The sequence below is a fragment of the Macaca thibetana genome, chromosome 7, assembly GCF_024542745.1.
Source record: "Macaca thibetana thibetana isolate TM-01 chromosome 7, ASM2454274v1, whole genome shotgun sequence".
In the NCBI taxonomy this organism is placed as follows: domain Eukaryota; kingdom Metazoa; phylum Chordata; class Mammalia; order Primates; family Cercopithecidae; genus Macaca; species Macaca thibetana.
Window position 1 is genome coordinate 156,883,510 of NC_065584.1, and position 14,484 is coordinate 156,897,993.

The window sequence follows — 14,484 nt, forward strand, 5'->3', positions numbered from 1 at the left end:
CGTGATCCGCCCGTCTCGGCCTCCCAAAGTGCTGGGATTACAGGCTTCAGCCACCGCGCCCGGCCGTGATATATACATTTTAAGACAGGGTCTTACTCTGTTACCCAGGCTTGAGTGCAGTGGTGCAATAAAAACTCACTGCAACCTCTGCTTGCTGGGCTCAAGCAATTCTCCCACCTCAGCCTCCAAAGTCGCTGGGACTACAGGCATGTGCCATCAAGCCTGGCTAATTTTTGTATTTTTTATAGAAACAGGGTCTCGCCATGTTGGCCAGGCTAGTCTCAAACTCCTGGGCTCAAGTGATCTGCCAGCCTCAGCTAGCCTCTGAAAGTGCTGGGATTACAAGGTGTGAGTGAGGCACTGTGCCTTTTTTTTTTTTTTTTTTAACTTTTTAGATTTTAAAGCTTTAAAGTTAATACTATCTAATGTTGATCAACATATTGGTGAATGAACAATCTCACATATCTGTATGGTAGGACAGTATGAAAAAGGTACATAAATTTTATATGTAGACACCTGTCACACCCATAAATTCCATTTCTAACAATTTATTGCTAGGAAATAATTGAGCACAAATTACAATGTATAGTAAGAATGTTCACTGGCCAGGCATGGTGGCTCACGCCTGTAATCCCAGCACTTTGGGAGGCCGAGGCAGGCAGATCATGAGGTCAGGAGTTCCAGACCAGACTGACCAATGTGGTGAAACCCTGTCTTTACTAAAAATACAAAAATTAGCTGGGTATGGTGGTGTGTGCCTGTAATCCCAGCTACTCAGGAGGCTAAGGCAGGAGAATCACTTGAACCCAGGAGGCGGAGGCTGCAGTGAGCTGAGATCCTCCCACTGCACCCCAGCCTGGGCAACAGAGCTAGACTCCATATCAAAAAAAAAAAAAAAGCTCATTAAAGTGTAGTTAGAGGAGAAAAAAGGAGGTACTATAAATGTCCATCAATAAGGCACAAATTGTGTTTTATTTGTAGACTAGAAGGCTATGTAACCATTAAAAATATTTATCAATATTTATTAAAACTTATTAAAAAGTTTATATGAACATGAAAGATAGGATTATATAACATTGGAAAAGCGTTCTGTAGAACAGTGTGCCTAATAAAATACATGTAGAAAGATGCTCACTAAAATTCCAACATTTTCCTCCACGAATTGGGATTTTACATGTTTTTCGTTTTCGTCTTTATACTTTTCTGTATTTTTGGTATACTTTGCCTAAATTTTTTTTTGAGACGGAGTCTTGCTCTGTCGCCCAGGGTGGAGTGCAGTGGCATGATCTTGGCTCACTGCAACCTCCGATCCCCAGGTTCAAGCGATTCTCCTGCCTCAGCCTCCCCAGTAGCTGGGATTACAGGTGCCTGCTACCTCAGCGAGGTAAATTTTTGTATTTTTAGTAGAGACAGGGTTTCGCCATGTTGGCCAGGCTGGTCTCGAACTCCTGACCTCAGGTGATCTGCCCACCTTGGCCTCCTGAAGTGCTAGGATTACAGGTGTGAGCCACCATGCCCAGCCTTTAAGTGCTTTATTGGTTTTGATGTTAAAAGTATTACACACCTGTTAGAATAAGTTCAAACAAACCAAGTATTCAGGCCACTTTGCCTGATTTTTATAATTAGAATAAACAAACTATTTTCATTTAGTAAAAGAATTTTTAAAAAGGAGGAGAAGGAGAAGGCAGGAAAAAGAATTGTTGCAAAGGTACTGCGATATTATTAATGAATAGACACCTCTGAAATTCAAAATTCCTAAAATCTCATTCTTCACTACATGGAAACGTTCAGAACCAACAGAAAAATAAAGCTTGGTTTTAAAAATGAACTTTGGGCCGGGCGCGGTGGCTCAAGCCTGTAATCCCAGCACTTTGGGAGGCCGAGACGGGCGGATCATGAGGTCAGGAGATCGAGACTATCCTGGCTAACACGGTGAAACCCCGTCTCTACTAAAAAATACAAAAAACTAGCTGGGCGAGGTGGCGGGTGCCTGTAGTCCCAGCTACTCGGGAGGCTGAGGCAGGAGAATGGTGTAAACCCGGGAGGCGGAGCTTGCAGTGAGCTGAGATCCGGCCACTGCACTCCAGCCTGGGCGACAGAGCGAGACTCCGTCTCAAAATAAATAAATAAATAAATAAATAAATAAATAAAAATGAACTTTACCAAATCGACATGTGATAAAAATTACACAAGACTAAATATAGTTCCACACACATGCACAGACACAAACGAGTGCATGTAAAACTAGTGAACTCTGACTAAGGTAGATGGATTATATCAGTGTCAATTTTCTGGTTGTGATACTGTTCTATTGCTATTCAGGATGTTACCATTGGGGGAAACTGGGTGAAGAATACATGAGATCTCTCTGTAGTACTTTATAATATTGAACGTGAATTTACAATTCTCTCGAAACAAAAAGTTTATTTTAAAAAGTGAACTTTGTGCCTGGAAAAGTAAAACAGAGGTAGCTTTTCTTAGAGTTGTAGCTGAATTATCACTAAGAAGCCCCATTTCAGGTTCTCAAAGTTAGAGGCACTGAAAGGAAAGTACGTTTTAGTGAGCACCTACTGGGTACCAGGCCATTACACAGCCAGAGTACCTCTGAAGCAGGTTAGCTGTGAGTCTGTTTTATAGACGGATAATGGGAGGCTCAGAGCCAGTAGTAACTCAGCAGTAACTTGTGGAGCAAGAGTGTGAACCCAGGTCTGTCTGAAAGCTTAGGCTGCCCTATCACATCACACTGACTACAGGGCTGGGAATGGCTTAAAAGACAAAAACCAAACCAAACCCTTATTCAGTGTTCTCCATATCAAGAAACTCCATGTAAAGAAATAAATATTCGAGTGGGTGGGGGAAAAAAGGCACATTATAACTAGGCAACAGGAATTTCAAAATGTGTGCCTATACATGAATACCATCTATTAGATCTGTCACTGCAGTCCTGACTATTAGAAAGTTCTTCCTGGCTCGGCGCTGTGGCTCATGCCTGTAATCCCAGCACTTTGGGAGGCCAAGGCGGGTGGATCACGAGGTCAGGAGATCGAGATCATCCTGGCTAACACGGTGAAACCCCGTCTCTACTAAAAAAATACAAAAAATTAGCTGGGCGTGGTGGCGGGTGCCTGTAGTCCCAGCTACTTGGGAGGCTGAGGCAGGAGAATGGCGTGAACCCGGGAGGTAGAGCTTGCAGTGGCCGAGATCGCGCCACTGCACTCCAGCCTGGGCAACACAGTGAGACTCTGTCTCAAAAAAAATTTTTTTTAAAGTTCTTCCCAGTACCTGAATGGACCTCCTTCTAGCTAATAATCCTTCACCAAGGAACAAACCTTTGTCCTCATGTTCCTTCCTTGATAGAACTGGATCTCCACTGCTGGTGTGACCAGGGCAAAGTCTGCACCACAACTCTCTCTTCTCTTGCATCGTCTTGTATTGCAACATTCATTAACTTTTCCAGTTTCTGTTTTCACATGGGGACAATTGGTTATTTCCCATTCTCCCAAGTCTTCCATCATTATGGACGCAGATTGACAATCTAATGTAAATTACATGCCTCTGAGGTCCAGGCAAGAGTTGGAGAGCGGATCTGTGAACTCCTAGAACTTTGGGCAAAATTGCTGGGGCTGAACAAAGGGGTATGTTTCTGGGAAGAGAGCATTTCGCTTTTATTAGATTCCCAGTGTAGCCTATGACCCCCAAATGATAGCAGATACTCCTCTAATTAGGCAGCTCCTTGGGGAAATGGCTGATTCCAGATCTGAGGAAATGTAAAAAGGAGCCTAAAACGTCTAATCATACCAGAAACTAAGGAAGTCATCGAAGCCTGGAGTCATGGCTCAAGAACTCAGGAACCAACTTAAAGATGGGACCATTTGAGCATCAATAAGAATGGATTAAAACACATCAAATATGTTCAAATCCATGAGATTATAATAACACCGAAATGACTCACTGGCCACCTTGGTGGATACTAGAGCCCATACCACAATTTTGAAAACTAACAAATAAGAGTCAAGTATTTGTTCTGCCTTTCTAGTACTGGCTATAACTCAGGATAAGCAAATAGTTGAAAAGGGAACACACCTTTTTTTTTTTTTTTTTTTTCCAGATGGAGTGTCGCTCTGTCACCCAGACTGGAGTGCAGTGGCGTGATCTCGGCTCACTGCAAGCTCCGCCCCCCGGGTTCACGCCATTCTCCTGCCTCAGCCTCCCTAGCAGCTGGGATTACAGGTGCCCGCCACCACGCCCAGCTAATTTTTGTATTTTTTTTTAGTAGAGACGGAGTTTCGCCATGTTGGCCAGGCTGGTCTTGAACTCCTAACCTCAGGTGACCCGCCCACCTCGGCCTCCCAATGTGCTGGGATTACAGCAGGAGCCACTACACCTGGCCGGGAACACATCTTTTTATAGAAAGAGTCTCCTAATAAATGATGAAAAACTGGTAGGATTAGACTAATAACCATTTTCCAGTCCCTAATGAAATAATGGGTCAGAATGAAATAATCATCAATGGCTGCTGACATTCTTCAAAGAGAAATAACTGATACTATATGCTTCTTGAAGCATACAATACCATCAGAATCTGACCAAGACTCTAGGTTCAACTCCCAATGTATAGGAAATACATAAATCAAAGGAATGGTTTAAACAACATCAACAAATCAGAAGAAGTTATAGAAAACATAGCCTGGTTTTTTCAGCAACTAATTTGCAAGGGAAAAAGAAAGGGAAGAAAAGAGGAAACCACAGATGTAAAGAGATTACAGAGATAAAGATATATAGATTCAAAATGTCAACTCTTGGCCGGGCGCGGTGGCTCAAGCCTGTAATCCCAGCACTTTGGGAGGCCGAGACGGGCGGATCACGAGGTCAGGAGATCGAGACCATCCTGGCTAACACGGTGAAACCCCGTCTCTACTAAAAATTACAAAAAACTAGCCGGGCGAGGTGGCGGGTGCCTGTAGTCCCAGATACTCGGGAGGCTGAGGCAGGAGAATGGCGTGAACCCGGGAGGCGGAGCTTGCAGTGAGCCGAGATCTGGCCACTGCACTCCAGCCTGGGCGACAGAGACTCCGTCTCAAAAAAAAAAAAAAAAAGTCAACTCTTTGAATTTAAAGTATAAACTTCATCTGAATCCTTATTAAAATAAATGGTACAAAGACATTTATGAGACAATGGAGGGAATGTAAATGCTGACCAGCTATCAGATTAAGGAGTTACTGTCATCTTTTAGATGTAATAATGATATTGTAGAAATATTTTTTAAAGGCTCTTTTATAGATATATACCGAAATATTTTTGGATAAAATAATAGCTACAATTTGTTTCAGAATAATCCAGGAGACAGGGAGATATATATGAAACAAACTTTACCCATGACTTAATTATTGCTAAAACTGGGAGATGGGTACATGCCACTTATTACACTATTCTCTCTCCTTTTGTATATGTTTGAAATTTTCCACAATAAAAAGTTAGCAATTCAGAATATAAACATGTTTCAACTTGTTTAATAATGAAGGAAGCACAGTAGGAATGCCAATTCTAAGTATTGTCACTGGGCTATTTTAAAATAAAATTTCTAAGTAATCCTTCAAAAATTCAAAATTTATTTTAAAATAGCATTTTGTGTGGCCCGAGTGATTACTGGCAGGTTTTGAGTAATCCGGTTAATTCCAACACAAATTAGAAATATCTAAACTTTTTTTCTACAGAAGAGAGAAAAAAAAAGTTCTAATAATCAATCACAGTTGTTTGGTCAGTCATACCGCCCAGGCTGCTGTGCGCTTGGTGAGCCAATGAAATGAAATACCAATAGGATCTCTACAATTAACTACTATACCATTGATGTGCCATGTATAGATGTTAGGAGGAAAAGCGATTCATGTTTGATTTAAACTAATTCTTCATGTGATCTTTACTTCAGGTTAAAAAGAAATACAGCCAGCCAAAAACTGCTTAAAAAATTAACAATGTAATTTCAAACATCACTGAAGAAACACTAATTTAGGACAAGGCTTTAAAGATTGGTTCAGTCGCCACAGGTTATTAAAACACGCCTCCAGTCCTAAACGATGAAGGAGCATTTCTTTTTTTTTTTTTTTTTTTTTTTCACTCTTGTTGCCCAGGCTGGAGTGCAATGGCATGATCTTGGCTCACTGCAACCTCTGCCTCCGGGTTCAAGTGATTCTCCTGCCTCAGCCTCCCTAGTAGCTGGAATTACAGGTACCCGCCACCACGCCCAGCTAATTTTTTGTATTTTTAGTAGAGAGGGGTTTCACTATGTTGGCCAGGCTGGTCTCAAACTCCTGACCTCAGGTGATCCACTCGCCTCAGCCCCCCAAAGTACTGAGATTACAAGCGTGAGCCACCACGCCCGGCTTGTGCATTTCTAAACTAATAAAAATGTATAGTCATGGGAAGGAGGGGTGAGGAATCACTTTCTCCTACAGTGGCTTATATCCCTGAGGACAATGCCTGCCTTTCAGAATCTGTCCCGGAGCAGGCAGGTGCACCTTGGGGAGCTTGTTACTTCTTAATTACACGGGAAGCTCCATTCCCAGGGGTTTCTGCCCTCCCCCTTCTCCTTCCTTTCCTACATCAGCAAATAGCTGGGGAATTAAAGCTTCAAAGGTTGGTGATGACAGCTGGTGACAGACTGATATCCTGAAGTCCAGGTGAATAGCAGCACAGTGGCCAAGGCCAACCTCATTTGAAACTCATACTTGCATCAGAGATGGCTGCAGAATTGCGGGAAATGATTTTCACTTTCCTGGAAGGGAGAAAAATTATTTTCTGGTGTTCAGGCTCACACCAGATATCAGAGTGGAACGCTACACCATTCTTGACTTCAAGGGCTTTCCATGGGTAGCCACAGCAAAGGAGAAATTATGAAAGGAAATGAAACATCTTCCGAAACTGGGAAGGAAGTTGGAGGGAAATTTTTGTTTTGGGAAAATAACAGTTTTATTTTATTCTTTCTCCTAAGCTTGTGATTTTAGTATTCCAAGTCCTTATGCTTGAATTACTTAGCAAGAGGGCATGCTTATGCAGAAGACAGAGAAATGGAGAGAAAAGAGCGGGAATACACAAAAGTGAAGGTTCCTTAACAGAGTTCATGGTGGAGATCATAGACACTGGTGGAGTTTTTATCCAGAACTTAAAACTTAGGAAATACCTATGATGCCACTTTAGTTGGAAGTAATGGGGACTTCTGATTCCAAATTCATATTTTATTTTTCTTTATCATATATATATATATTTTTTTTTTTTTTTGGAGACAGAGTCTTACTCTGTCGCCCAGGCTGGAATGCAGTGGTGTGATCTCAGCTCACTACAGCCTCTGCCTCCCAGGTTCCAGAGATTCTCCAGCGTCAACCTCCCAGGTAGCTGGGATTACAAGCATGCACCACCACACCTGGCTAATTTTTGTATTTTTAGTAGAGATGAGGTTTCACCATGTTCAGGCTGGTCTTGAACTCCTAACCTCAGATGATCCACCCTCCTCGGCCTCCCAAAGCGTTGGGATTAGAGGTGTGAGCCAATGTGCCTGGCTCAAATTCATATTTTAAATGCCTATTTGCAATCAGCAAAGAGCCAGGTATGCTGCATGCTGCTTGCTATAAGGATTTGGCTTCACTGGCTCAAATTTTTTCACTCCACCAAAATATAAGGCACAGGCCCACTTGTCCAATCACGTTTGCTGAAAATACTGTAGCCTGAGTGTAGACAAACTTCCCCGGAAGTTGCTAGAAGTCTCTAGTTAGCATAATCACTGGATGACTGCATGCAGAAGGCCTTTAGGGAACGTACAGTCCAATCTCCTTACCTTATGGTATAAAGCAGGCCCAGAAAGTGGAAGTGATTTGTCCCAAGTCGCAGCAAAACAGGAACAGCCTGAGGCTTAGAACTCACTTCTGATTCTGAGTAAGGATCTTCCCTCCAGCTGATAAACATGGTCCGTGGCAGGCAAGGACCAGAGCGACCCTAAGCAGGTTAGGGGCAGGGTGGAGCCCCCCAGGAGGCACTAACAGCTCAGCAGCTCATGGGAGAGCTTCCAAGAGGCCAGTTGGCAGCAACCTACCTTGGGTACTGCTGACCTCAACCTCAGGGGATCACAGGAGCACCCTAGGTGGATGAATTAGCAATGCAAGTCTCTCTGGTCTGTGCCGAAGCTTTGGGGACTTGCTAAATTTAGAAATTTGAGGCCAGGTGCGGTGGCTCACACCTGTAATCCCAGCACTTTGAGAGGCCAAGGCAGGCAGATCACCTGAGGTCGAGGGTTGGAGACCAGCCTGAGCAACATGGAAAAACCCTGTCTCTACTAAAAAATACAAAATTAGCCAGGGGTGGTGGTGCATGCCTGTAATCCCAACTACTCGGGAGGCTGATGCAGGAGAATCACTTGAACCTGGGAGGCGGAGTTTGTAGTGAGCCGAGATCACGCCATTGCACTCCAGCCTGGGTAACAAGAGCAAAACTCCATCTCAAAACAAAAGAAAGAAATTTGAAAGCAGCCAGCAACATCAAGGCACAGATGGAGTTTGAGCTACCCTCTCCAGGCTATTCAGAAAATTCTCCCAAGGGGAAGTTGGGAAGGAGAACTTCTATTTGGCCCCAGCCTAAACTCTCCTGGAAGCTCGGTGGGGCCTCTGTCAGCTTTCCCCTCTGGACCTGCCCATTTACCCCAGAGGTGCCCACTCAATGCCTGCCAAACTAAAACTTAAACCTAAGTGTCTGCAGCATGGTCTCCAGCCAGCCTGATCAGAAGACTATGGAGGGGGCCAGGCACAGTGGCTCACACCGTATTCCCTATAATCCTAGCACTTTGGGAGGCTGAGGTGGGTGGATCACATGAGGTCAGGAGTTCAAGACCAGCCTGGCCAACATGGTGAAACCCCATCTCTACTAAAAATACAAAAATTAGCTGGGCATGGTGGTGGATGCCTGTAATCCCAGCTACTCGGGAGGCTGAGGCAGGAGGATCACTTGAACCTGGGAGGCAGAGGTTGCAGTGAGCCAAGATTGCACCATAGCACTCCAGCCTGGGTGACAGAGTGAGACTCTGTCTCAAAAAAAAAAAAAAAAAAAAAAGAAAAGAAAAAAGAAGGAGGGGCACACTGACTCCTCACTGAAGAATGGGATGGACACCCTTTATTCTACCTCTCCTAGCAAGGCCATAAGTCTTTGCTCTGAAAGGAGCCAGACTTTAGAGCCGGCTACAGGTGGACATGGGGTGAAGACATCAGGTTGCCAGGGCACCCTCTCTGGTTCCCTAGGAGCCTGGCCCCCTGCAAGGAGGGGCACCTTGAAACAATCAAGCCTAGTGAGTGGGGCGGCAAGCAGAGCAGAGACACAAATGACAGCGCGGTGGAGCCCCACCAGTCCCTCTGAGGATACGGCAGAGGGACCCCCGCTGGGGTCCACACCCCTGTGTGTCTCGGGCTGATTTGGACACAAGGCTCACACATTCACCCTATCTGCTCCAGTGCTAGCTGGCTGAGGATGCCAGGCTCTACCTGACCTCAGGCTGTGCGGCTTGGAACCTGGACCGGGGCAGGAACTGACAGGTTCCCCCAAATAGTGTCACCCCTAGAACCCCAAGACCTCAAGGAGCAGAAACCACAATTCTGGATGTTATGTGTGCAGCGCCATCTCCTGTCTGCCCTGCCTCTTTATCCCTTCCTCCCAAGGCGACTTTGGACCAGGTCTCGAGGCCAGGAGACCGGCCCCAGCCCGCCCGACTGGGATGGGCCTGGCGCCCGGGGGAGGCTGCGTCGTGCTGAGACAGCTCCGAGCTGCCTCCCCGCAGCCGCGGGCCGCTACAAGTGCGGATTCGGCTGCGAGAGGAAAGAGTCTGGCCCTCCAGGGGCCGCAGGGAAAGTCAACCTTTGGGTCGGGGACAATCAGGACTGGAAGTCGATATCGCGGGGAACGAATGATGAATGAATAAATGAAAGGATGAAGAGTGGTGAGGCAGAGATGGGCCATGCGGGGCGTCGCGAGGAGGGTGCCTTTCCCTGCCCGGATGCCGCCGGGACCGTCCCTTATCCCCCAGGTCGCAGCAGGACACCCGGTCCTGGCGCGAACACCTCGCGGGCCCCTGGAGGTGCCTGGGCGCGCGGCGCAGCTCTGGCCCGGAGCCCGCATTCCGGCGGCCGGGAAGTGCCTGCCCCGTGGGCAGAACGCGCCGAGTTGCCGCAGCCCCAGGAGCCGTCCTGCCCCGCGCGGCAGCAGCCCCTCGCGGCGGCCTCCAGAACCCCGAGACCGGCCCCCGGGCCGCAACCCCTTACCTGCCCGCCTCGGCGGCCTCGCTCCGGCTCAGAGCGGTCATCGCGACGCCTGCACCCAGCGGCCCTGACCGCGCGCCCTGACCCAGCGCCCGCCGGACCCCGCCCGCCCCGTCGAGAGCCCGCCCCGCCCGCCCATTGGCGGGTCGCGCGGGCCGGGCCCAGCCCATTGGTCGTTCCTCCCTCTCCTTCCCCAGCTTCCCCAGCTTCCCTCCTTCCCCACCTTCCTCAGGTGGGGCCCCAAGCTCTAAGCAGATCCTAGCGCTCGGTCCCCGAGACTGGAAGGTCCGGGACTGGAAGGTCCCGGGGGCCAGGGCCTGGCGCGGTACCTCCTGTCCCTCACGTCAAGGGTATTGTGTCCCCTCTGGACGCTTCTGTCCTCCTAGTCTTGGAGCTTGGGTCCCTCTGCAGGAACCGATTCCGGCCCCTCTCCAACCTAACCCTTCCCAACATCGAGCTCCAGGGTAAGTTTCAATTTTACCATGAGTGGGGAACACCAAAGGGGATATTGAACACCACGGTCTGACAGCCAAGTCACCACCACGAGCCCGGGAGCCAGGATGCTCCCACGCACTCTTGCTGGAGTTAACATTGCAGTCTCTAAGGAAATGCACTTTTGGAGGAGGCTGCGAAGGGGATGAAGGTGGACACAAATCAAAGGCAGGGAAGCAGAGGCACAGCTCAGTGTGTGACAATGAGCTGGGCTGAATTGAGCAGTGATAATGGGCACACAGGTCCTATTCCCCAACTTGCCTGGCCTGCAGGCCCTTTCCTCTTCCATCCCCACCAGGTCACTTGGTCCTTGGGAGTGTGATCAGGAGAGGGAAAAGGCGCAGGCCAGATTTGGTCCCATTTCCAACTCTCTCACCCAACCCCTTGGCACTACGGCATCACGGTGGGAGAGCACCAGCAAACAGGAGGGGTCACAAGGGGAGCCTAGGTCCACAACTGAGGACCTGGGAGCAGAACCCAGTCTCAGGCGCCCAGAGCTGACTTGTCCTACAGCCCCCATAAGGGATATGCTATTGCAGGGAGACCAAAGTGGAAGAACCACTGCCAGGGCCACTTTGCTATTTAAATTTACCTACCAGAGTGGGAGGGAGGAGGCCTTGTCCCTGCTCTTTCCTATCTTTGGTTCACATAAGCCATTAAGGTCTCCCCGCAGCACTGAAGGGGGCAACCTGTAACCCTAAGATAATCAGCTACTGCTTTCCCAGCGCCTCTGCACCAGGAGGTGGGCAGGATGGCAGGTGACACCACCATAGCTCCACTGCAGGGCATGAGGCTGCAGCCATTCCCAGCCTGCTCAGAGGCCAGGGTTCAACCACCTCCCCCTCCCCAGCAGAAAAGAGAAGAAACAGGTGCTTCAGCTGTTGTTTATTGACATACAGGTAGGCTCTATAGCAACAGGCCTGGAGGCGCTGCAGTAGTTGCTGCAGTAGTCGGGGAAAATGGAAGGTGGAGGGTGGAGGGTGGAGTGTTTGCTGCAGGACAGCTGAGTGGAGGGCGGGGACAGGTGCAAACTGGGGAGGCCCAGGGGGCTGGGGAAGCAAGTAAGGGCCAGGGCCAGAGTCAGCTTCAAGGGAACAACAGCCCCTTGCCCTAAGGCCCCTAACTCTCTAGCTGTTTCCTGACCCCAGGCCAGGGTTGGGAGTCCTCTGGGCATCCATTTTTTCTCAAGGAACTGGACGGAGTATACACAGGAAAGAAAGCTGTCACCCTCTTGCCATCTGGCTCCAGGGGCCTCCAGTCCAGCATTCCTCCTTCTTCCCTTGATTGGGTGGGGCCACATGATGGGCAGCCAGGCTCTGGGCTGTCCCACTAGAGCAGGCTACAAACACAGCCATGTTTCAGCGAGGCACTAATCTTCTTCCCTGGTGTCCCAGCCCACCAGTGCCACATTACAGCCCAGAGTGAGTTCTACAAGCGTTGCTGGCCTAATGGATGGGTTGGGGGAAGGGGGTGGGACAGGGGCTGGAGGAAGGGCTCTCAGGTTCATCACGGCACAGGAACAACACGCATGGTGTTGGTGAAGCCGGAGCCAGGGCGCCATCCGGTCAGCACAATGACCACATCTCCCTTCTTGAAGAAGCCTCGGGCCTTGCCTGGAGGAAGAGAAGGGAGATTGGTAAGTAAAAGCCAAGCCAGGCAGGTGTGCACCTGGGCAGCTGCCCCATAGCCTGAGCACTGAACTAGGCTGGCTGACCACTACTTCCTCACACCACAAGGTGGCACCAAACTTACAGCCCAGGCAAACAGGAGGGAGGCCCTGAAATGTCCTTATCACTCAGATGGCAGGGTTGGCAGGGTTGGCAGGGACCTTTGGACATCTTTCACTTCATCCTCCAGAGGGTGCAAAGCCTTGCCCAGGGTCAAGAGCTAGCTGCTGCCTGTCATCCGGTGATACCCTACCTTATACAGGGACAATGGCCACATCAGTACATAATCTGTGTATGCCACCCCACAGCACAGGAGCTGTAGCCAATTTTATTTAAAAAACAAAAACAAAAACAAAACCCTCAGTAACGAGCAGATGCCAAAGAATGGACAATTTTGCTTTGAGTCCCAGACTAGAAGAGAAGAGGAAAGGAACTGCTCAACCCTACAACTCAAAGGACCCTTTTCTCTCCTGGGCTCAGCTTAGGACTTCTGGGAATGACAGATTCAGAAAGAACATTCCCAATGAGGGAGAGAACAGTCAGCTGGGCCTTTTGCCCCTCTATGTTTCCCTTTCTATTCCCCAAACTTTCAGGGTCCCACAGAAGCCAATGCTCAAGCATCCCCAAACCCCTCTAGGCTCTAGCCCCTGCTCCAGCCACGTACCAACATTCATGGCAAAGTTCACCCGGAGGTCCACGTCCTCAGCCCAGGCCTCCTGGACTGGGTCCTTGCACAGCACAGGGAAGATGCCACGGTACAGGTGGGCCTGACGAGCTGTCTGGGGATTCCGGGTCACAGCAATGATGGGGGCACGTGGGCGGTATCTGGCCACCTGATGAGCAGACCTGAGATGGGATGGGGGACATACAGAAGAGACCATTACACAAGGCCCCAGGAAGTACCTCAGGGTATTCAAACAGCTCATCCTCTCACCCAGCTCACTGATGGCTCTGGCCTCTTCAACATCTGCTCCCTAGGACCCCTCCCAAGGCTAGGGCAGCCCCTCATCCTATATCCTCCATAGCAGGCTAGGCTACCATCTGCCCTCTACCCCCACTCCACAGGCCAAGGGCCCAGGATTATCCTGACCCAGGATTATCTTGACCCAAGGTCAGCCTCACCCACTTATCTCACACAGCCCATGGTTGGCAGAACCCCTCCTACACTCTGACACAGACAGGCAGCCCTGGCCCAGTGTCACCAGCACCCATTCCTCTCGCTGCCGGTGACACCTACAAGCCAAGTAGCATGTAGAGCAGTAGCAGAGCTGACCAGCCCCATGGGAATCAACATCAGGCTTCTCTACTTTTGTGCCCTCTTCCCTGTCCCACATGGCCCCTGGCTCCTGAAACAGTCCAGCAACTGGGCTATAAAGGCCCAGAGTCAAATCTGAGTATCTAGGTGAGGCTTAGAAATCTAAGTGCTACTCAGAGGCAAGAACAGGAAATGGGAGTGTTGGTGCAGGAGCAGCTCTGCCTGCCAAAGCTCCTTTGGAAGGCAGGGGACCCTTCTGAAGCCCCTGTGCCAGGCGCTTTCTTGAACACTGACACTGCACACTTGTAGGTGCAGCTGTGTCTCAGGAGCTGGGGAGGGGCACCAGAAGGGAAGTTATGAGGACACTCAACAGGTGTCAGGGAAACTTAAGCCATATCATAGCAGAGAAGTCCCTGCACTTCACGCTTGGCCTATATGCAAGGCCATCAGAGGGAAGCAACTGCTGAAGCTAGGACCAGCTGAGTGAAACCCCAGAAGACTAGAGCTTAAAATAGCCAAACAGCAAGAACTGGACCTTTTAAGAAAGGTCAACCCTACTGGTTGAAGCTGTTCAGCCAAGAGTGGGAGGCTGCAGCCCTCTGCTGAGGGCATCTGCACAGAGCTTGTGTCCTGGTTCTCTGGGCTGCCCATGCCCACCTGCTGCTCCTCAGTGCGTGGGCACTGCCTGTTTGCTCTTCTCCAGGAAACCCTCGCTGCCCTGTGGGCAGGGACAAGGAGCATAATCCCTAACTAGGAGAGTGAAGGACATTAACTCAATGTC

General features: G+C 49.1%; 2 protein-coding genes across 5 annotated transcripts in view; both read right to left on the reverse strand.

The window, feature by feature from the left end:
* Positions 1-10,372, reverse strand: part of GRAMD2A (GRAM domain containing 2A) — a 40,461-nt gene extending 30,089 nt beyond the window's left edge. The window contains exon 1 of the mRNA XM_050796348.1: positions 10,293-10,372. Within this exon, the coding sequence (XP_050652305.1) occupies positions 10,293-10,333 (41 nt within the window). The 5' untranslated portion in view covers positions 10,334-10,372. The remainder of the gene's footprint in view (positions 1-10,292) is intronic.
* Positions 10,373-11,651: 1,279 nt separating this feature from the next.
* The window catches only part of PKM (pyruvate kinase M1/2), an 87,363-nt gene continuing 84,530 nt past the window's right edge, over positions 11,652-14,484 (reverse strand). For all 4 annotated transcript variants that reach the window (XM_050796321.1, XM_050796322.1, XM_050796324.1 and 1 more), the window contains 2 exons: positions 13,113-13,294; positions 11,652-12,394 (listed from right to left, as the gene is read on the reverse strand). In XM_050796321.1, the coding sequence (XP_050652278.1) occupies positions 12,288-12,394; positions 13,113-13,294 (289 nt within the window). In that variant the 3' untranslated portion in view covers positions 11,652-12,287. The remainder of the gene's footprint in view (positions 12,395-13,112; positions 13,295-14,484) is intronic.